At 38.1% G+C, this 23,658-nt stretch overlaps 2 protein-coding genes across 2 annotated transcripts; both read right to left on the bottom strand.

Moving 5' to 3' along the window:
- Nucleotides 1-1,748: 1,748 nt before the first annotated feature.
- LOC121652882 (flavin-containing monooxygenase 5-like) lies at nt 1,749-12,183 on the bottom strand. The gene is made up of 11 exons (XM_042005964.1): nt 12,081-12,183; nt 7,826-7,964; nt 7,511-7,699; nt 7,267-7,432; nt 7,012-7,154; nt 6,726-6,925; nt 4,589-4,724; nt 4,293-4,512; nt 3,253-3,325; nt 2,897-3,149; nt 1,749-2,791 (listed from the first exon to the last, which is right to left on the bottom strand). The coding sequence occupies exons 2-11, from the start codon at nt 7,955-7,957 to the stop codon at nt 2,642-2,644; spliced, it is 1,662 nt and encodes a 553-aa protein (XP_041861898.1). The 5' UTR covers nt 7,958-7,964; nt 12,081-12,183; the 3' UTR covers nt 1,749-2,641.
- Nucleotides 12,184-17,788: 5,605 nt separating this feature from the next.
- Nucleotides 17,789-23,416, bottom strand: plpp6 (phospholipid phosphatase 6). The gene is made up of 2 exons (XM_042005993.1): nt 22,770-23,416; nt 17,789-20,677 (listed from the first exon to the last, which is right to left on the bottom strand). The coding sequence occupies exons 1-2, from the start codon at nt 23,251-23,253 to the stop codon at nt 20,310-20,312; spliced, it is 852 nt and encodes a 283-aa protein (XP_041861927.1). The 5' UTR covers nt 23,254-23,416; the 3' UTR covers nt 17,789-20,309.
- Nucleotides 23,417-23,658: the final 242 nt, after the last annotated feature.

Raw genomic sequence — 23,658 nt, 5'->3', positions numbered from 1 at the left:
TTTCCATGGCTTACTCATAAATTAAGATGGGAAATCCTATCAAGTGGAAGAAGTATTTGGAATACTTTACGCTCCATGTATTACTGTTTGGATCATTCTCTGGGACTTAAATGATTTTCAGATCACCCTTTTACTGCATTGAAGGGTGTGGATACTTCCCATGTGGAAGGATAAAAGGACAGTTTTGGTTGGACTGCTCTTTAAACCTTTGTCTCAAACAGATTCATTCAGAACCAGCTCAGACAACCATGGATATGTGATGGAATGAAATAACTCAGGATTATTGAATTTGGATGTAATCAAAGCCAAACGTGTACCTTTAGTCTATCCTTACTGCGGTTAGGGACTGGAGGACAAGAATCAGTTCCACATGTACAGGTGTGCTTTGAGATTGACACCCCATTCATGATCATTTTCTAATAAAACCCAAGTTTTTATTTATTTATTTTTTAACCCCTAACCGGGTAATGTCGCAGTGCTGAAATTAATGCAATAAATTTGCAAGCTGTGATATGAGAGAAACCATTGATGGCAGTGTTGGAACCAGTTTCACTGGAAGGAAAGTCTGAGGATTGGCATCAGTAAAAATGATAGAAAGTTTCAAACACAAGACATAGTGTGATTGTTTTTAAGAGTTTCATATGACACTGGTGCTGTTTGGTTTCTGTTTTTTCTTCAATCTAAAAAAAGAACAAACAAACAAAGAAAAAAACCAAAAAAACAAAAAAAAAAACAAAAAAACAAAAGCTAACATCCTCTATTGCCATGTTTATCATCTTTAACACCCCAAAAATGTGACAATTCTATCCGGTCTTAGTTTTCTAATGCACTTCCTTGTGGAATCCTAGTGTGAACAATTATGCCCACAATGGAATATACGCAAACATGAGGTTTAAAAGCTAGTATAGTATAATATACATTCTGGTTTAGAGGAGGACCGTAGCAAACTATTTTGTCCCTTTGATTATAGGACTTGTTGGTAATTCTAAAATATTGATGATATTAGGCAGGAAATCAGACCATCAAATGTAAAAACGCATTGAGACATCATTGAACAAAGATGACATGCAGACTATTTCAATAAATTTTACAGTCTATTTGCAGTCTATTTCTTTGAAAGTAGATAAAATCTAATCACTTTTTGCTTAATCCATTTCAGAGATTTGCTTAAAATTTTATTAAGGAAAACGTAATATTATAAATAAAATTACTTTTTGAGTTATGCTGCTAACAGACAGACAGACAGACAAATGGCGCCAAAAACATAACCTCCACCTTGGCGATGGTAACAATGACTTGCATACAAGATGTTTTTTACTTCTTGACTCACAAACTCAGTTGTGGAGGATGAATCAAAAATTTTGGTTTGGATTTCTATTTACATACATATATCACAGTAATTTCCCATAAAATTCCACACATAGCTTAAAAAGAGATCACAATTAATTGCACATAAAGCAGGAAAAAATGGCTTTATTAGCATTAATTAGCGAATTAGCAAAAATCCCTGTTAGCTGTAACGTTAAGATTTAAGAAACTCAGGATGCATTAAATTGTTTTCCTCTGCTTTTCCATTCAAGTATTTTGATAATTAAATACAGAGCATTTTTATATTTAATTGCTTTGATCCCATAAGATGCATACAAACCAATAAAATGAGCTTTATCTTACTTTTGCCTGGTATTTTACAATTCAGCTGCCTCAAATGTAATTTAATGAAGGACACAAATACAGACAAAGGAGGCAGGTAGATTAAAAAAAAGTTGTTTTAATCAAACACACTAAGATATAAAAAAGCAAGATGCAAATGTAACAGAAAGAACATGAGTCTGAATGGAAAAGTAAAACTGGATTAGAATCATCGATGAACAAACCAAATCTGTCAGGAGACTGGGGAAACTGGGTAGTTTATATAAAAACACGATAATGGTCAAAAGGTGGCAGATGTGTGGCAGTGAACTGAAAGTATGAACCAACCAGGAACAGGCAAAGAAAAAACAAACAACTGAATTAACAAAGACAAATTACAAAAGAAAACATGAAGAAAAACTGAAACACAGAACATGACAATTCAGTCCAAACAACATTACTACCGACCACAATACCAGTAAATCTAATTAACATTTATATTTAACACAAAAAACTGGCGTAGCTTTAGATCAACATGCAAATTTTTGATTTTTATACAATGAAAATGTGGAGCTTTTGAAAATTGAAGATGTATAAAATATTAAATTCTAACACTGGAAACCCCAGTTTGCTTTTCTTTATTAATTATGTAACTATGAGCTACTATGACCAGAAAGTCCTGAACCAAACACCCAGTTATATTTCAGCAATAGTCAATGTGAAGTTTGGTTAAAAATGCAAACCAGTATTTTTATATTAGGTCAACATTTGATATAAAACATTTCAATATGAAGCATAGCTCAGAGAAATTAGTTATTAAAGATTTAAATTGCAAAGATACTATAAAACATCCTCAGTCAGCTGCTCAGTACAGACCCCTTTTAACAATCTCTATAATTACAACCCAAACAGAAGTTTACTGAATTTCTAACAGATCTAGAAACAGCAGATAAGCAGATAAGGCTCATATTTTGTTTTTAGAGTTCTGCATTGTGTGACTTATGCAGTTGGATCAGACAGCATGCAGACGGAGGCTGGACAGCAGGGTGTGGATGGTGTCTGGATTACGTGTATGGAAGTAGTATGCTGCAGCTCCTCCGGCCATGAGAGTCAGACTCAGTTTTACCAGGCGGCCAGCAAAGGAAGGCTCCTGTTCCAGCACCTGGAAGACATTGACCGCTTTAAGATAATGTGGTGTTGTAGTTGTCGAATTAGTTTAGAACTTTGTGCAATACTTTGAGAAAAGTAGTTGAAGCAACTCACAGACCTGTCTGGTTTTTAGGGGCTGGTACATGCGGTCAAACTGGGTGAAGATGGCCTCACGGGCTCCCTCCCATTTCCCTGGTCCCATCAGACGGTACTGGTAAGCAGTGACAGGTCCCCATAAAACCCTCTTAAACAGAGGATAGTCTGTGAAGAGGAGCCAGAGGAGACTTGGTCGTACTCCAATCTCTCCAGCTATTTCATCCATGTAAGAAACAAAATCCACCTGCAGTGGAGTCAGTTTTGACACGATGTAGCTGTGGAGATGGTTGAGAAATTATTGTACAATTACTAAATTAAATGAAGGTACAAGTAAAATGTATATGTAATATTTGGTGCTTCGTGGAAAGGAATATTTACTGTTTCTCGATGTCCTTAGTGTCCTTTTCAACAGCCTTGATCATGGACTGGTTTGAGAGCAGCTTTTTATATCCTGAGCAGTGTTGGGCAAGTTACTTTAAATTAGTAACTTAGTTACAGTTACTAGTTACTCCTTCCAACAGTAACTTAGTTACTTTGGTTACTCATTACTTTCAAAGTAACTAGTTACTAGAGAAAGTAACTTTTTTCCATGCTACTACAAGTGCAGTGCGCCATCTAGTGATATACATGTACAACTGCAGTAGAGCAGTGTAATAATAAATCAAACATGATAATGTCTCTTTTCCTCTCATTTATTTTATCCTTCTATTTTGATACTTTTCTATTGTTCCCCACCTTGTACAAATGCACACACATTATTTTGGAGTTGATGTGGCACATTGCTTGATTTAAAAAAAACTTGATTGTACCCAATAGTATTACGATGAAGCAGCATCACCAGGGTGTTTTTCAATTAGCTTAGTAGATGAATGCTGTTTCTGAAGATGTTTCTGAAGGTTGGAATTGCTAGTCTTCGACGTGGATAGAGTTTTTGAACCTCCACAAAGATTACAGGTCACCAAAATATTCATGTTGTCTTTTGCTGACACAAAAGAAAAATAATGCGCATATTTCCATGATAGAAAGCCCACGCCTGGGCTGTGTTCACCTGCTGCCATGGTTGTTTTCTTGTTTTCATTCACCTGGATGTCGACTGGCGGTCACATGCTCTCTCTCTCTCTCTCTCTCTCTCTCTCTCTCTCTCTCTCTCTCTCATCCTTAAGTAGCGAATAACGAGTCTTTTTAAATCACAATAACGAGTAACGCGTTCCTGCTTTTTACAAACTAATTAGTTACAGCGCAAGTTACTGTAAAATTAACGTAGTTACTGTAACGCGTTACTAAATAACGCGTTAGTCCCAACACTGATCCTGAGAAGCACAAAATAGGAAACATGAAGAGGTCATTAGACTGTCATGTATTTGGGAAGTATCTAGATTGTTGTCAGGAGATTCTGTAAGTCAACCTTGTTGCCTCACCTTTGAAGACATGTGTGACCCAGCGAGCCTGTATTTCAGCTTGAGGCATGATGGCTCCAAGGGCATGAATGAAGCCCACAACAGCCAGGGTGGGATGCTCCATGTTGGGAGGGAAAACATGCTTGTACAGACCTACACGGTGCCCAGACTTGTACATGACATTGTTTGGCAGGTAGGGGAAGTCGTAATTGTACCCTGTGGCGAACACAATTGTATTCACCTGTAATAAAAAGATGCATACATTTAAATTTAAATGCCAAAAGGCTCTTGAAGAAAACTTAAAAGAAAATTCTGACCTTTTCCACAGTGCTGCCGTCTTCAAACACCACAGTGGAGCCCCGGATTTCCTTTACGTTTGGTTTGATGATGACTGATCCAGACAGAATCTTAAGTGGAAGATCATCATTGATCACAGGAATCTGACTGAAGAGCCTGGTGAGGAAGCAGGACACCAATAATCAGTCAATCTTTATATTGCACTTTTTCACGCAAACTGCAACTCAAAGTGCTTAAAAATATAGACAAACAATAAGTAAAAAGGAATATGAATAAAGAATAAAACTGATCCCAAAAACGTGTTGTCGATACAAATAAAACAGAGCACAAAGAGTTTGATGAATTAGACATAAACTGTCAAAAGAGGTTAATTCTAAGTCTAGTCTTATAGACATAAATGGGCATCAACAGTTTGCACCTTGCAAAGGTGACTTGAAGTTGTTGAGGAGACTGAAATCTAGATGTTCTGAACATTCTTGTTTAGCAGGATTTGATGAGGGAGGTTCAGCAGAATAAGAATAGTATATGTTTCAACGGTGAGGTGTCTTTTTAATGTCTTTGAATTGTCAATAATCTCATCAGTATTTGGAATCGCAGAAAAGGAAGAGGGTGTGTTCAGGATATAAACAATCACATGGGTCAGTACAGCATGATGCAAATTAGCAATGAACATTCAACAGTCAGCTTTATTGGGAAGTACACCAACTCTGATAAAAAACTGTAAAGTAATTCTAAAACAGGTTAAAGTTATTGATCAAACCTGTGCGGTGGATTCTACAAACTGACTGCAACCAAGTGTTAAGGGTCAGTAACCTGCTAACATGACCTGAACCTCCACTCACAGTGTACATGCAGCCTGGGATAAAAATGTTCTTTGGTCAGAGTTCTACTGTTGCTTCAGAATTATCGATGTGAGTGGTTACGGTTTTCATGGAGGATGGCAGTGAAGGCAGAAAACTTGGAGCTTTACTAATAAGTCAGAAGCAGTTGTGCCAGGGAAAGGATGTGTGGCTGCATTAAAGAAATATAGGTATGGAATCACCACCAATAATCAGGGGTGTAAATGAGAAAAGCAGCTGAGGAGATGACTGGGCTTTATCATATTTGGAGTTGGTCATGGGAGCAGCGCTCTGACCATGGGTGCATTGTATCCGGTGGGGTAGTTATTGGGAAGTTGCTGGGTTGTGTGATGTCACCCTCTCAGCCTCTGGAAGACTGAGGCCCTCGGTGCTCTTTCTGTTCACAGCCTCTTTCAGCAGCCTACAGCAAGACAAGGACAAAGGCTTCACTGCTAAGTGGCGACTTGTGTTCCACCGCTTCTCTTTGCTGGTCTGGTGAGCCTGGACAGTCTTCACTGGTTTTGCAGAATGAAGAGATGTTGCATCTTGGTCTTTTTCCTGCAGAGCCTCCGGGGTTTCGAAAGCATCTTCATCAGGCAAAACCACGAAATGATTTTATGGTTCCAGCATAGTGGCATGGCTGTCAGAGCCCCTGATAGGACCTTTCCACCAAAAACCACTTCTGACCAAGATGACTAAATCTGAAGGAGGTTTGATGGATTGTTGATGTGCAAACTGGAGCCATGGATCTTGTTCCCATTTGAACCCATTCAGGTTGTACTGGGACCTATGTTGATGGGACTGCAGCAAATGACTCAACACCAGCCTTGATGTCTGATGTTATCCCTTCGCTCTGACACTCAGCAAGTCACCCATCCTTTCAGTGACCAGCTACAACACCAGTTATTGAAATCCAAGGGAGAGTTGTGGCTGACTTGGAGACTGTAACCTGAGAGTCAGGAGGATGGCGACAAACGGGGGGCGGTCAGTGGTGCCAGTCTCCAGCGAGTGGATATTCTCTTCGAAATCACAGCTCCTGCACACTGACAGTTGTTGTTGTTAAAAGCTCCTTTTTGGGGGACAAAATTATTTCTGGATGACTTTTATCCAATATATATTCATGATAGATATGAATGAAAATGTCTTAACAGGCTGGATTAAGATTTTAAAATTAGTTGAGTGTGCTTTATTTCCCTCTCCCAGATAAGAGTAAAAGTTAGTTGCAGTTAAAGAGAAAGAGGCTTCATTACTACAATCTGTTTTACTTTCCAGCAACAACATCAAGAGCAACAATCATTGATATCCTGGCAAAACCTACCTGTGTTTGGGTTTGAGGGCATACATGGTGTGGTCATACATAGCATTGAGTTTCTTCTCTCCAAACCAGTTAAAGAAGTTGATAGGCAGCAGCTGGAACAGGATGTGGACAAAGCGTGTGTTGTACTTCATGTCCACTGGCAGGCCGTCATCAGAAACCTGACGAATGACCCAGGCCCCACGGCGTGTGCTCATGTACACCTGCAAGATAAGGGGGGTGCAACTTAAGATGCATTGAAATCAGTGAGGAATGCTTCATATCAAAAGACAACAAGAACAATAAGAACCTGCTCAGCAACTCTGCTGGTCTCTACAGCGATATCACCTCCAGAGTTACCAATCCCAATGACCACCACTGTCTTTCCATACATGTCCTCAGGACCCTTGTAGTCCCAGCTGTGCAAGTATTTTCCTTCAAAGGTCTCAATCCCTGCAACACATTTGTGATGTAGTTTTGTTTGTTATTTGCTGGAATGTATAAGTAACATTAAAATGAAGAACAGGGATGATATGTGGAAAGTTTGTACAAAACACACATCTACCTGGGAAGTCTTTGAGTGGCAGGTTGGGGTAGGTATAGTGACCAGAGCAGCAGATAACTGCATCAAAGACGTGCCTCTCCTCTTGTCCATCTCTGCTCTCTGTCACCACTTCCCACTGACCAGTGCGAGAAAAGTCTGGTCTCATTGTGACTCTCTTCACTGCGGTCTGAATTATAACAAAATAAGATAGTGAATGGTAATCCAAATGCAGCAAAAATTTAATTCAGCTTTTGTCCCTTCTTACCTGGAATTGAATGTGCCGTAGTAGTTTAAAGTGCTCTGCATACATCCTGAAGTACCTCATGATTTTAGAGTGGTGCATGTAGTTGGGATAATCAGCTGGGATTGGGAAGTCACTGAAGCACATCATTTCCTTGGAGATATTGATGGTGAGGGAACGGTAGATGCTGGCCCTGCTTAGCTCTGATACTTCCTGCAGAAAAACAGTTTGTACATGACATCACAAGGCTGAAAGCTAGTGGAAACAACGGCAGCAACTTTGTCCATCTCACTCAGTTTTCCATCAACAGCTCAGAGAATTTAAAAGTTGAGTACTTGCCTTGAATTTCCACAGTCCACCAATGTCATCGCTGCTTTCAAAGCAGGTCGGAACCATGCCCTCATCTAGACAAGCCTTGATGCTGGTCAGACCGGAGGGACCTGCCCCAATCACTGCTACCTTGTGCACCATGATGGAGCTGCAAGAAGACAGACGTAGGTTAATTCTTATCAGATTTCTCTGTTGTATTATTTTTTCAGTGTGTTTCTATAGTTTTCAGTTTAGGCTGTCTTCTGATCAGTTTTCTTTGTGTTAGTGTTGCTACCTGGTCTATTTATTATATTTTGTTGTGTGCCACATCTATAGTCGCACTGTGGGATAAGGCTTCTTCTGTACAATATGATATACTGTCACTCACTACTTCTACCTTTACCTCTCTGCCAGCCTGTGATAAAAGCGGCCAGAAGTCATGTAGCTTTATCCCCAACCAATCCTTGACACACCATAAGCAGATATGCATGAGGATGTACATGACTGGTTCTTTGTTGCTTTTTTTCTTCCTGCTATATGGTCACCCATTTTATGATGACTCTGATGAAGGCCACCATTTAAGATTTGTCTGTCCAACAATACAACAACAGTTTTGCAAATTATTTAATGAGACTTGAGAACAAACTTAACTCTATATTAAGTCTCATATAAATTATACAAATATTATTTAGTTTGATTGCACTTCATACAAAGCTTTTGAGCATTATAATTTTAACCTTTTAAACTTTTTAAGTCTTGAGATTTTAAACCCTCTCTTTGGAAGATTGTTCAGAGCAAGGCAGCAGCAGTTCAGGACCAACCCCTAAGGTCCACATAGGATTCCCTATAGCAGTGAGATGTAATAAGATCTGCTTTCAGGCACTGGAATCTGTCAGATACGATCACAAGAAAAATAATTTAACCCCCACTGTTTTAGTAATTCTGGTTTAGTGGGCGCAGACAGTTAAACACTGATAAGTCTTTGCTTTAGTGCTGTATGATATACAAGCCAAACGCCAAGCTCAATAGAAAAAGCTGTGATGTGCTGTTTGTTGTCTGGAAGAGTCAATAAGATTATTCATTACTTTTGGAGCTGCTGTAGTTGTACTATGCCCTTTCCTAAAGCCAGACTGAAAGTTTGATAAGATGGGTGAGCTGGGTCACCCCCCTTTTAAATTACAAGAGAACCAAGACAAATATTTCTAAACAGAATTCATTTCACTTGTGTCCAAAGAGAGATTTGAAAGAAAGATAAGCCAAAGGTGATGCAACACAACCTGATGGTATCTTTGAATAATAAGGCAAAAGATTGTCTCAACCTTCTGATTTTCTAATATCTAAATGTTTTAGGGCTTTACACAAAAAAGCAACTTGTCACATAAGGATCATAAGAATGAGCAGTAATACTAAGAAACTCACAACAGTTTTTATTAAAACAACCTTTACATTTTCTTTTGTATCTTTGACTGTGAATGGAAAGAGAGAGGATGGGGGCTCTATCCCAATGATATCACCATCTAATGGTTTCATTGTCTTTGAAATATAAAGAATTATGTAAGGTGTTTGAGGTTTCTTAAAGCAAATTAATACTTTTGGCTAGTCTGCTTTCAGCAGTACATTTAGTTTTCTTCTTTAAAAGAACCACAGCCAGCCTGAATTAAGATTTGTTTCCCATTCTTTCCCACTCATGAAATAAGTAAGATAAATCAGTTTAAATGTTAACGTTAATGTTAAATTTTTTTATACATTGTTAGGAGTAAAATGAATTATTTCCCAGTCAAAGTAAAACAATGTCACAAGTTCAGAAAAGTCCTTCATGTCTAGTTTAATGATACGATGAGGTTTAGTTATTTTTGTATTTTTATGACTGCCACTAATGCCATCTGGGAGGACGCATCTGAGTATTCTTGAGTATTGTAGCTGAGGAGTGTTTTTACAAGATTGAAATAAATGACAATATACACTTTCAAGGCACTTAAGAAAATTGGAAAATATTTAACAAGCTGGAATAAGTGTGTTGTTGAATTTATATCACACCCACACAACTTCAACCTTAAATGACCCGACTCTGAGGTTTAAAGATGAAACAAGAAGATCTTCTTCCACTTTTTTAAATATGCATTTTAACAGCTGCAGCGTGGTGTTAACTGTCAGAAAGGTAACACCATCTATTAAAGAAAGGGGCTGGGGTCTGAATGGTCCTGTCTTTACCTTGACACATTCATTCACCCCCTTCCTTTCCTCTGAGTGATTCCCCTCAGACTTCACTACCTCTTAAATCAGACATAAAGACTGATTGATTTCATTACCAGCTTCTGGTCACCTGAACCAGCTGCAGCTTGTACAGAACGCAGCTGCACGTCTGTTGGCAAAGACCAAGAAGAGGGCCCACATTACACCAATTTTAAAGTCTCTGCACTGGCTCCCCGTCTGCTTCAGAATTGATTTTAAGATTCTTTTATTGGTTTTTAAGTCTCTTAATGGTCTTAGCCCACCTTATTTATCTGATTTGCTTTTATCTTATGAGCCCACTAGACCCCTCAGGTCCTCTGGTACTGGCCTTTTAACTGTTCTCAGAGTAAAAACAAAAACCCACGGCGAGTCCTCCTTTTATTTCTACGGCCCTCGTATGTGGAACAGCCTGCCTGAGGACGTGAGGGGAGCTCCTAGTGTGGATATTTTTAAAAACAGACTCAAGACCCACCTTTTTAGTTTAGCATTTTAATCATTACTTTTATTATTACTATTGTATTTATTCATTTATTTATTCTTAACACACAGGCTGTATTCAGCTTCTATTTATTTATCATTTATGTATTTGTTTTATCATTTTGTATTCTCTTATTTCACAGGTTCTCTTATTTTATGGGTCTTAGCAATATTACTTTTATACCCAGGGTTGGTTTTTAGATTGTTTTAGATTTGGTTTTACAGTGTTTTATCTCAGTGTTTCCCCACACCACTAGACCCCAGAATTTATGACAGCATTTCCTTGGTCCTTTTAACTTGCTTTTACCCTTTGTGTTGTGTGTGTGTTTGATGGAAAGGGATGGGGGGTGGGCTTGCTGCTCTTGGGTTGGGGTTCTGGGGGATTTTACTCTCTGTAAAGCACCTTGAGCTGCTATTTTTATGTATGAAAGGTGCTATATAAGTAAAGTTTGATTTGATTTGATTTGATTTGGTCAGCCTGACTTGATAATCTGTTTAAACATAGTGATAGGAAGCAGAGTACTTATCATTATTGTTCACTTGTTCTTTCCAACAATTATCTTCTTGGGACCTTGTCTGATAACAGTCTGCTATACTCTCCTCAGTCCAAAGATATTTCATTCATAGTTTCATAGGTCATCTTGATATCGTAAACAGTTGAAACACATTTTCTTAACCACAGGGTTAAAAATGGTTGGACAATTTTTAAAGCTAGTTTTAGTTTAACTTTTAAAAAAAAGAACAATTTCCGTGTAAAAGCTGCATTAGAGACTGTAAAGCATCTTTTGCAGCTGATAGAGACCTGTTGCAAGTAACAGCTATGACATGCAATGGTTTTCTGGCTGATTCAAAGGCAGATTAAATTTAACTTCAGAACAAAAGGAAGTTCCCCTCCTTTAGGATCAGTCTGTTTTAAAAACACTGAAGCCTTAAAGGCTGCTTTTTAGTTACTAACATTTAATACTAACATTTATTTTCCCACATTTCAGATAAAACAAAACAGGCACTAAGAAAATACATCTTAGGTAATAAGCTGCATATAAAACCAGAAGTCCTTGCTTCAATTCTCACATAAACTGAAATCTGCTGTAAAATTAATGTTTGAGCCAGTGTTTGTATATCCCATTTTCTTCTTAACCTCAGGTTTTATCAGACAACGTTCTCAGTTCCTAAAACTCCAAATAGGAACAAATGTGACGTTGCAGTTCTTTGAAAGCACTACAATTTGGAATAAGCTCCAGTCTGTTGTTACAGTATTATTATAGTAGTTATAGTAAGAGAGTTGTGAGCATGTTTTTGCTAAAACATGGAAGCTCGTCAGCTCATCTGCAAACAACCAATCACAAACCAATTACATTAAAAATTTTAATCTTAATCTTGTCGTTTACTGGTTACCTATCCAGGGTGTACCCTTCATTATGCCTGATAGGAGCTGGGATAGCCCCTGTAATCTGGTTTTGGAACAAGCCGGTAGCCAATGGATGGATGGATGGATGGGAAAACTTCCCATTATTCAAATGTTAGTATCTCAAAGTTCTCTGTAGCAGAAAACCAGATATAGTAGAATCTCTCTTACCTTGACAATACTTGTGTGATGATTTTTTGCGTCAGTCAAGTGGAAGAGAATTTCCTCAACACAGACTTTTATACATGATGGGCAAATGAAGACACATTCTTTTATTTTTTTTTCTACTCTTATCCTGCCCTCAAAATGGCAGTTATCCAGCTGAGTGATGTTTACATAAATTGGATTAGTTTTACTTTGACTAAAGTTCAGTTTGTGTCCCAACTGAAGTTGCTGGTATACTGCTAATGAGTGACCTAGTAACAAGGATCACTCTATCAATGGAGGCAAAGTTATTGAGTATTTTGACCTCTTAATGTACTGATTGTGTCTGTCTATATTTTCCAACTTCTAGTTATATATAAAAAATAAATAATTTTGATAATACTTTCTATTTCTTATTTTTAACTTGTCCTGTTTAGCGCCGTAGCAAGCAGAATGATGTGTCGAACAAATTTGCTTTGCCAAGAGGAACTTTATGACTGTGAGGCTCCTCTTGATAGGCTGATTTTTTTTATTCTTACTTTATTTATTTATGTAGAATAATCTTTTTTTTTTTTTACTAAATTTATATAATATTGTTAAAGCTTACCGAAGGAGACAGAAAAAAGGATAAAGACTGAAACTGAAATGATTAGGGGAGAGTACAAAAGAAAGGGGAGATAAAGATACACCAGATAGAAAACAATGGCTCTTCAATCAAACAGAAACACCAGACAACAAACAAACAAACATCTGTACAGAATCACAAAAGAGAAAACCAGGGCTTTACAGGAAAACAAAGCTGACAATCATCAGGAGCTCCTATAAGAAATGAAAAAGCTGAAACAACAAAACAAAAACATGTATCACAACAAAAACCAAAGTAACAGAAAAACACACACAAACACACACACACACACACACACACACACACACACACACACACAAAAAATACTTACACAAAAGTAGTTCTTGTAAACCCAAAGGAAAACACTGTAACTGAGTCAACATGCAGAATGTGACAAATGAAAAGTGTTCAAAGATGAGTGTGAGCATGCAAATGCGACCACGCCTCTGCGGAGGCTAACTAGAGTGGCCCCGAGACCCAGGGGATCCACAGCAAACACGGAGCAAGAATCCCAGTTACCACACCATGAAGATGACCATGCATCCGCCCTGAAAGCGGCAGAGAAAGGTCTGTAATGGTAAAATTACATATAGTATGATTTTCTGTGTTTTATTCTTTATTCTATAATAGATGTGAGGAAAAGCTTGTGATACATTTATGAAATATTGGGTGTTGCATAACTTTCCATCTTGTCTGATTTCATTGTCACTGCAAGCTTAAAATTGCAGATGTATGCAACATCTTATAATAGACCTGCTATTGAACTCAGTTTGAACCTGACTGAGACCTCTTCACTTCTGCAAATAGCATCCTCACTCACCTTTACTTGAGCAGAAGTGATAAAGGTCAACTTCTGTTATTCAGAGGAGTTGTTGATATCAAAACTGGACTGTCCTGTTCTGCTTAACCACAACCCTGTCTGCCTGCATGCAACCAGGGGTATAACTATCTGTGTCTTAGAGTCTGACTTCGGACTCGCTCAGCCAAAGATGTTTGACTGTGTGATTCCCATTGCTGCAGCTCACAATAAAACATTCTTACTATATTCTCATCCAGTGTGGGATCCATTGAAATTTCCACAACAGGTCCCAGCCAGAGCCCCCTGCAGCCACAGGGTCCTTGTGGTCTCAGATCAGCAGCCGCCGACCTGCCTTTGATATTTTCTAACTTACATGCGTTTTTCATGATAACAAAAGTCTGACTCATAAGGAGGCCTAGTTTCGTCCAGAAAATCAAGCCAATTAAGGTTATTTAACTTATATAGAAAGTTCAGACTTATGCATTTGTGATTAGTCAACATGGCTGAGCAAACAGAAACTAAAGTGCTAAAAAATCCAAAAGAAAAATCAAAGCCACCATAACCCCGAGTTCCTCCTGTGTTTAAAAGAGAAGCTGTTAAGAACCCAATAACAATGCAATAAGATTCCCAGCCTGACCCAAGAAATATGCAAATATATATTTTAAAAATGATCCATGTCCACCTAAAATGAGAAGCAGATTTATGGCCTGTGTTTTAATAACTTGAGTAGACAAGGCAGCGTGGTGCAGAGGACTGCCAGTTTGACCTTTCTGGGAATAAGATGGATTGAAACTGAACTCACAACCCTGCTGTTTGGGAATATACCTTGCATGAGTAGTAGTAGTAAATCCAAAGCCTGGAGGACAGCTACAATCTTTATGGATCCACTTCGCATGCACACAAACATTAATTTACACCCTGCTGAAGACTTGTGGGCTCTCCTTTAGCGTTAAAGTTGTGTTTCTCTATTCTGACCCTCAGCACCCACTGCCCTGCATGTTTTAGATGTTTTAAACACACTCGATTCAGTTTAACAGACCTTCTAATCAAGTTCTTTGAGCTGATCTTTTCAGCCAAGTGTGTTAAAGTACAGAATCATCTAAAACATATAGAGTAGTGGGTCCAGAGGACCAGGATTAAGAAAATCTGCATTAAAGTTACAGTGAGAGAAGTCAATGAATAGACAAAGAAAAATAAACAATGATTTAAATACTTTATTTTATGTCTGAAAAGGAATATATATAAATCTGTGACACTGATTCCTGCCATTAATTGCTTCCTAGACTTTTTGGAATCATTGTACTTTAATATTGTTTTACTTTATATTAAATGCGTACATAGTATTTAAACATGTGCCATTGCTATATGTACCACTGTATATTTAACTGTTGCTTCTGGCCCAGGTCGTCATTGTGTGGCAGCTCTTGAATGACAAATAATGACGTCACACCAGGGATCAAGATCTGCACATTTATTACACACACACACACACTTGTGGATAAGAGGAGGGGCACAGTCTCTCATCGTTTCCCAAACAGTGGTTTTCCAGCTTTTGGAATATGGAAAAATGTCACACATGCTACTGCAGTGTGTCGTTAAGGCCCCCCAACTACAAAAATTGACTAGGAACTTTGCTAGCAGTATTAAACAAATAAATGGTTTGGCAATACAAAATATTACAACCAAGAATGTTGATAAAAATTAATTATTATTAATAAAAAAATAATAATAATACTCAGCTACAATTGCAAATGAGAAGTGGTTCTCAAATGACTTTCCTGGTTAAAAAAAAATAAAAAAAGAGAAAATATAAAGATTGTACACTCAAACTCTTTTGAGGAAGACAAAACTCACATTTATAGGTTTATGGTTCAAAAAGAGCTTGAAATGATGAAGATCATGGGGAAAACAATTTGCTTAAAAGCTGTGCACACTGTTTATTATACATGACATGAGCCACTTTTAGATTTGTTCCCAGTTTAATCAGAAATTAAACATGAGGAAGTATTTAACAGCAGATTTAAATCTATTATTACCACACAGTGCAATCACATCAACATGTTGACATTATGTATATACAGTATTAAGATACCCAACAAGGTCTTTACAGTTAACATAAAATACACTTCATTGTATTTGGCAGGCAAAACTCAATGTGGTGAAAAAGAACTTCAAATATGTTGATGTGCAAGAGTCTATGTGAGAACTGCTGACTATCATCTTTAAGAGTAAATAACAAACTTTGAGTAAACAAGTCACACTTGATGTGGAAATCTATCCAAAAACATATAAATAGTGCAATAACTAGAGATAAAGCCTTTTCTCTTGGATCTAGGCTTATCTTCATTTTCACCGAGTATAACAACACTGAAATTAACCATAAAAACAATTAAATTTGGTCACAAAATTCATCATTCATCATATTCAGATTAGTAGCAGAGGGTGATGAAACTAAGCAGTGAGAAGCTGCCACCTCAGTGAGCAAACGGCATGCAGAAGGTGGTCAGTTATTGCAGCAGTTGGACTCAGTATGACACAGGTCAATCAAACAGTCGGTGATGGAACAGTCTGTTAAATAACAGGTATGCGGATCTGGTTCAAACCAACACGCACACACACTGAGAAATGGCTCAGAGTCGGAAATCTTCCCAATCGTGAAGCAGAATATTCAAAGTTAAAAACAGCAATGACACAAAATATTATGTTAATGCAAGTAGAAATTGTTTAAATACATGTACAATGGAACTAAATACTCAAATAAGCAGAAGCTTTTTGAATGGATAAACCAGAATGGGGTACAGACACTGAGAAGCATCTGCAGATTAAAACTCTCTGGCTTCCACAGATGCTTCACAGACATGTTTGTCTTCTATTGACTGTGTAATCCAGCCTTGCACACCAACATGACAAAGACATCCATGCAGCAAGGATGACAATCTCATTACATGTTGTGTCTTTATGGATCAGCTGCAAAACATCCATGACACCCTTTTCTTTACTAGTAGCCCTACTAACCTGTTTGGAAAATTTCAGAGCATTTATGCTCAATATTTGGCTTAAAGTGAAAATATGATTTTGGTAAAAGTTGATGCTATTCATTAAAGAAGTGAGGCAGCCAGCAGTTTTCACTCGCCTCCTGCAGGCTTGCACACGTTCCACCTGCCTCCGTGGCAGAGCTAACATCAAACACACATCCAAGTTACGCCACATTCACCGCTGGTGCCATTTCAAGGTTTAAAATGAATCTTTTAATCTCGCCTAGTAAGAGAAGAAGCGCACGGATGTGGCTCACGCATCAAAAGAGCTGAATATGGAAAATGGTACATGCTTTAAAAGACACACTCATGATTTGATGAAGTTAGTATGTCATGATGAGTAAAATTTAATCCCCCCCAGAGGTATGCAAACCCAAATATTTATTGTGCAACAGAAGCTGAACTACAGGGCGGTGTGTGTGTGTGTGTGTTTTTTTTTTTTTACATTTTATATCAGTCTAGAACTTAAAAATGTCACATTTTGTCTCAAAATATTAACTCATGTTTCATTACAAAGCTTTAAGCTTGTCCCTTCAGAAATTATTGCCTTTCAGGATTTTTAACTACCATACCTCTCAAAAAATAAATCACAATATATCCCACCATTATCCATCATACAGGGACATGTTTACTGGTTTTACTGGTTTTGTTATAGTCTTGTACATTTTTACAAAAACTATGTCACACACATTAAATCCAAAAGATATTGCAAATTTAGAAATGTGTATTGCCATGCATTTTTTTTTTTTTTTTTTTTGCATGCCTGGACAGATATACTTTACAATTTCCTCTTGTCATAGAAAGTTAAAGATTTTGATGCCTTCTGATCCACAAACCCTCTGGAAATTTACCAGGTCATTGCACAAGTTAAACAGTTAAAACACACATTCACCGGAGTGTCACATAAAATAAAAAAAGTGCTTACTGAAATGGGGATTAAGAGAAAAAACTTGCAGAATTCAGTCTGTAAACCTGACATTATTACCTTTTTTACAAACATACCTGGAGAAAGAGAGGGAAAACACATTCAGGGTGTATGAATCAAGAGCAAGATTTTACCTTTAATAAATCTGGTAATATTGTCTTGGAAAGATTGCTAATGAATTACAGCTTACTACAGCTGATCCTCCAACTCCACTATGTTGGACCTTCACTTATATTTATTTTTTGGTTAAAAGTCAAACATCAAGTAAAAGTGCCCAAAAACACTTACTCATGCAGTAAACATTTAAAATCTTCCATATAATAATAAAACAAACAAACAAAAAACAAAACAAAACAAAGAAAATAAAAAAATAAAAAAAACAAAAAGCACATTTTCAACTTGTGTTATTTTTCCTTCAGTTATTCAAGTTCTTCTCATAATGCTGAACAGTGAAGATGTGAATATACAGTATTTAAGTATGTATTATCCTCTACTCAAGTTTATTAAATATGTCTCTGTTGAGTAATTTTCATACAAAAAAAAAAGGATGAAGGGATCAAACTAGTTACAGACCTTTTAGAAACCCCAAACAGCTGCTACCACGACAGCAGAAAGCAACCCTGTGGCATCAACTAATATAGAAGGAATATGCTTATCAACATGTATATAGGATATTAAAAAAAACACATGCATGCTTTAAGATGAATCCCTAATTATTTAAAGAAATTCTGTATGTACTGATAGTTAACACATATGCCAGGCTTCAGCTGTTCCATGTGGGTAAGTTAGGGTGAGTCAGGTAAGCATCACCTACACTGTGTAAACATGAGGGTCAGCTCTGGGATACAGCTGATGCTTTTTGCAGTAGTTCCTCCATAGCTCAGGAAAATGGAAATGAACTAGGAAAACAAACTGGCGCTGCCTTCAGTAACAGGATACATAATTACCTGACTAGGCTTAAGATTAATGTAGTAGCAACAGAAGCATAAAACCTTGGTCTATCTGTGTTGTGGCAGATTTTCTAAAAATCTTTCCTATTATTTATCAAATGGTGTTTAACCAAGGCAGACCCAGGAGAAACTCCTCAGAAGTATATCAGAGGGGATTTTTCCAGATCACATTTCCTCATCCCATCCATACAAACTGCTCTGCCCTCGTGCAATTACTACGCATGTTTAACATTATAGATATGCATAAAAATGCTCCATCATTTATATAAGTGATTTTTCTTGTCATGATGACCACCTACATAATGCTACAAGAAGATAAACTACAACCTATCACTAATTTGACCCCTTCATCCTCACACAGACAGCTAGGCAAACAAAATCAACTTCACTACAAGTTCAAACGTCTTGAGAAGATTACATGTAGTCAATTCGTCTTTTGAATAAACAATGTGGAAATTTAAGAGACTTTTTTTTTTACCTGCATGAGCATTTATTAAAAAGATTAAAAAACAAAGAAATCTAACAAGGATTCAAAATACAGCATGTCAGACTAACGTCCTTCTGGTAATCAAGTCCATACTTATCTCCATGAATAATGAAGATAATGTAATGGTTGTAATCTTAGTTGTGAGTTGATTATTAATAAATCAATGACATGGTAGAAAAAGATTCATTTTTGAATTTATGTTATGGCCCGTCTACTTAAAACAAAGGGAATGTGTGATAATTTAAGGTTAGAAGTCACATAAAGAGAGAACAGAAGTAATCGAAGCACTTTCTAAGGAGTAAGCATTTGAACCCCACCCGGCTGATTTAAGGATACCTTCCTGAAATCAACAAAGGCCAGAGGAAGACACGCTTACTCTTACGAATCCTGTGCAAAGCAGTAAAGATGGCTTAAAATGTGGTGATAACAGAAAGATCCTGCTAGTTGTTTGCAGAATCGCTCCTTGATGCACATGTTTAAAGCAGGTATAAAAATCCCACAACTGCTGAACACTGAGCAAAAGGTTCAATCAGAGTTTTTACAGTAGGAACTAAGATATAGTCTCACATACATTTCCTGTATGTTACTGAAGTTACTCTTACTACCTATGGTTGTTTTCTTTAATTAACTTAAGAATGAAACCTTTAGTTTAATCCAAATAGTGTTTTTTTAAGCTCCTCTGTTTGTAAAGTTACAGGCAGTGTCTAGTTAGATCAACAAGTACACAGACTGGACCTAACAATCCCTTAGTAGTAGTGTATCCTAACCACTGAAACAGGAAAGAATTCATCTTGTTTCACTGTATCAGGCCAGTGCAGTGGCACGGGTTAGTGAGGTGGCTTTAGGAGGAAAATGATCTAGTTTCTTGCTGTCTGATATGCACTAATCAGCCACAACATTAAGACCAGTTAGAGTAAAATGATCATTTCATTACAATGTTCTGCTCAGAAAATTGGATCTTAGCATCATGACAGGCTTTATGTAGTGTCTGATCAGTATCTCATACAGCTGCTGCCTCAGAAGGAGGGTACCAGCTAGACCAGGAGTGCCCAAGTCCCATCCGGGAGATCTAACAACTTTTACATGCATCCCTTCTTCAACACACCTGAATCACACAATTAGCTCATTATAAGGCCTCTGCAGAGCTGAATGACATGTGGATCAGCAAATTCAGACATTTGATTCCGGTGTTTTGGAGAAGGGGTGCATCTAAAATCTGCAGGATAATGGATCTCCAGGACCGGACTTGGGCAACCCTGAGCTAGACAAATGATTCAGAAAGCAAAAGGAGCTAAATGTTTGATGGTGCCCTCCTCTATTCTAAATAAAATTTTTATTGTACATCATTATATTCTAAAAGTAAAAAAAAACTGTGCAGGTGGTGTTACAGTAAGGATTTAAACCACCATCTCTCACCTTCCTGTAGTCTTTAACTTTAAGCCCACTGTCCTAGAAGCCCTTGTAAGGTTTGAGGAGAGAGCCACAGCATCTCCACTAAGTTGTACTGGCAATAGCCCATCCAGAACCCAAACAACACATCAGTCACATGGTGCCTGCCCAGCATCACTCGACTCAACCCTACCAGGCCCACCCACAGCACAACGAAGACCCTCAGCGGTGCAGCCAGCACAAGGTGAGCCAGCAGGAACCGCCCACACATGGCGGCACGGGTTGCATGGCCGGAGGGGAAGGAGAAGCGGTCCACAGAAAAAGTGGCAAACATGTCCATCCTGTTATGTGCTGGCCGGCGTCGACGCACCACTGCCTTAACGATGGAAATCAGGATGATGTCCAGCAAAAGACCTGTAGATGATGAAGAGGATGTGTTATGGTGGATAAAGACACAGCAATACAATTACATCAAACATAAGGCATGATACACACATGGATGTAAGTGTAAATTGTTGGCAAAAGCATACAACCACACAGTGTTTATTCAAGTTAGTAGGCAAACCTAGTGAGTCTCAGCCAGAACAACCAGTTTGCCTGAACACAGCACAGAGGACATTATTCATTATAAAATAAAATACGCTGGCACCATCTAGTGGTTGTATAAGAACAAGACATTTTTACTCACCTTAGTTTATCTTATTCTGAAGTTATCCAGATACAGAAAAGCACTGATGATCCAGCTAAGTGATTTGTTTGCACAGTTTATAAAAAGCATGTGTAACAGTAATATAACAAAACTCCAAACAGTGTCACCATTAAACCTTTTTCACAGCTGACCTTTCTTACTAGCAAAAGTACAAGCACTCCTTATAACGATACCTATGGCTCTGCTTCGCTAAAGTGGAAACCTGACTTGTAGAGGTCCTCCCAAAAAACTTTGGCATCTAACAAATGTACCAACAAAGAAAAAATGCATTATTAATAATAATAGTATTAATAGTTAATATTAATAGTATTGATTAAAAGAATCAAATTTTAAAGATGCGTCTGCATTGAGTTTACAACACAATAATTTATTAGAAGTGTTATATCCTGCAGGGCTGCAGTGCTGACAAACAAACTCTCAGTGGCAATGAACCAATCACTTCTGGGAATCTGGGGAAAAGATTTCAGCTAAATTAATGTGCAGAAAAGATTGTAGTTATTACTAATAACTACTCCACTGTTGAATAATTATCGCTGTCAAAAGCTCTGATTCAATTATATATTTTCTTTTTGAAGTGAAAGCAGAGCCCTGTAGTGACAATCACTTCCCTTTTCCAGGCATTTATTGATTAAGAGCTGGTCCTTTCTTCTTACTTGGCTGGTTTGAATTTCAATTAAATCTAAAACCTCCTGAAAACACTTTAGAGGAAATTAAAAGCGAACCAGCTTAATGCGGATAGAGACTGTCTGCTCCATGCTAACACCATGCATACAAGTGGATATCAAAAAACCGTTTGCCCAAAACCAAACATAGCTTGAGTAGTTTTTAACGATTTTAACTATACATGCACCAAAATGAAAGAGTCAAAAATATGTCTTAACAGTGATATTATGAGATATTATTATAATAAGCAAAACTACCAGACCTCTGAAGACAAATGTGAGCATAAGATGTGATCTCGGTCTATATGTTTGTTTTAAATAGCTTAATAAAAATCAAGAAAAAGCCACAACTATATTAAAATATCTGTAATCTGTAAAAGTCTGTAACCCAAAACAGAACAGAAAGATAAAAACAGGTCTAAGTCCAAAGTATGAGAACACTGAAGGCTGCTCTACTTGGCTCCTTATTCCTTATCAAGTATGTTTTTACAACATGTCAAATAAATTAGAAATCCAATAAGAGCATCTCATCTCTGCACTGTCATTTATGTTTTTTTTTCTCCTGTTACTTGAAAAAGCTTCAGATTCCTACTGAGGATACAAAGAAGAGTCTACTGAAGACCTCAATTAATTATCTTAGCTGTCAAATCTACACATACAGGGACCACAGATTAAAGGATTTTATAGAAACCATTCCCCGAAGCCATCACCTGTTTGCATTGAGCTGTTTTTCCGGCTGACCTACATGCTGCCTGACACAAGTTCTGAAAATATCACTAGGGACTTGGAGCAACATGTTCAGCTGGAGCAAGACATGTAGAGGGATAACTGAAATCAAAGAGGGATCTGAGCCTGAATGAAGAACAGATTACTTCTACAGGTGAGGATCTGCCAGCACAAATAAAGGAAGTGACATGAATGGCTTTGTGAGGTGGGAACAACTCTAATAAATATGATGGGAGTTCTGAGGAGCTTCACACAGAGCAAACCAGGGCTTTAAATGAGATGGCGCAAGTAATACCTACAATCTTATCTGTATTTGTACTTTGCAAGGTTTTTATGTGTTTGCATGCTGTATCAGAAAGAGGAACAGAGTGAAAACACACCAGGAACACAGATAACAGAGATGTTTTACCCAAAAGAAGGTTGAGCATGACCTCCTGTCCTGCAGCGCTGTCACTCTTGTACAGACAGTATGCGGCACCAGCCAGCCAAGGGATGCCATGTCCTGATATCTCTAACAGTTTCATTAATGGGCGCACACTGCCCCAGGAGGAGTCCTCATGGGCACACACCCCCAGCCGCTTTGACAGCCACAAGTCGATGGCGAGCAAGGAGCTGAGCGCTACGCGGATCAGGGAAGGATTGAGCCGTATACCATCTTCTTCAGGTGGCCCCTGACCGCTCGCCGAGCCTGTGGAGGAGCTGGAGCCCCGGCGACGAGTGGGGCTTTCTGAAGCTCGGAGGCGGGCGGTGGTCGGGTCGGAGCCCTGACGCTGGAGCAGGTGTGACGGTGAGGACCGGTTCAACGGCTTCGTCAACGACATAAACTCATAAGAGCTGCCGAACACCGGGCTTCCTCCGCTGCGACCGGGATTTTTTGCTTTAGGAGAAGGCATTTTATCTGTTGGCCTACCAGCGTGGACAGCAATGTGTGAAGTGAAATAGTGATGCCGCAATGGTAAATATTCTGCAGCGTCGAGCAGGTTGTCGCTTTTTCAGCTCATCTGTTGTACGTTTGACAATTCCTATCACGTCCGTGAGGACAGAGTAGAGCCGCCATATTTGTTGTTCTAATCGCAGAGCATTTTGGGAAATTGCGTTCACTAATGCTCGTGAAAAAGTGTAAAATTAATTGTAAAAGATATTTTTCTTAAGATTTTGGGTGAAAACGTGTCTTTAGCTTAATATTAATTAATAAAAGTTTACAATCAGATTTTGCATTTATCTTTTTTTTTAAAGAAACAAAACAAAGAAAACATGCCCTTATCTATCTTTGGCGTTAACACACAATAAAATCATGC

The sequence above is a fragment of the Melanotaenia boesemani genome, chromosome 14 (assembly GCF_017639745.1).
Source record: "Melanotaenia boesemani isolate fMelBoe1 chromosome 14, fMelBoe1.pri, whole genome shotgun sequence".
NCBI classification, from domain to species: Eukaryota; Metazoa; Chordata; class Actinopteri; order Atheriniformes; family Melanotaeniidae; genus Melanotaenia; species Melanotaenia boesemani.
The sequence above is the reverse complement of the archived record's forward strand: the minus strand, read 5'-3'. Positions and strand labels throughout refer to the sequence as shown.

Coding starts and splice junctions, on each gene's coding strand:
- plpp6 (XM_042005993.1), bottom strand. CDS start 23,253: ATGCCTTCTCCTAAAGCAAAAAATCCCGGTCGCAGCGGAGGAAGCCCG. Junction 20,678..22,769: donor CATGCTCAACCTTCTTTTGG/GTAAAACATCTC, acceptor CATCATCTACAG/GTCTTTTGCTGGACATCATC.
- LOC121652882 (XM_042005964.1), bottom strand. CDS start 7,957: ATGGTGCACAAGGTAGCAGTGATTGGGGCAGGTCCCTCCGGTCTGACC. Junction 4,725..6,725: donor GCCCTCAAACCCAAACACAG/GTAGGTTTTGCC, acceptor CTTCCTCACCAG/GCTCTTCAGTCAGATTCCTG. Junction 3,150..3,252: donor ACTAAGGACATCGAGAAACA/GTAAATATTCCT, acceptor CCATCTCCACAG/CTACATCGTGTCAAAACTGA.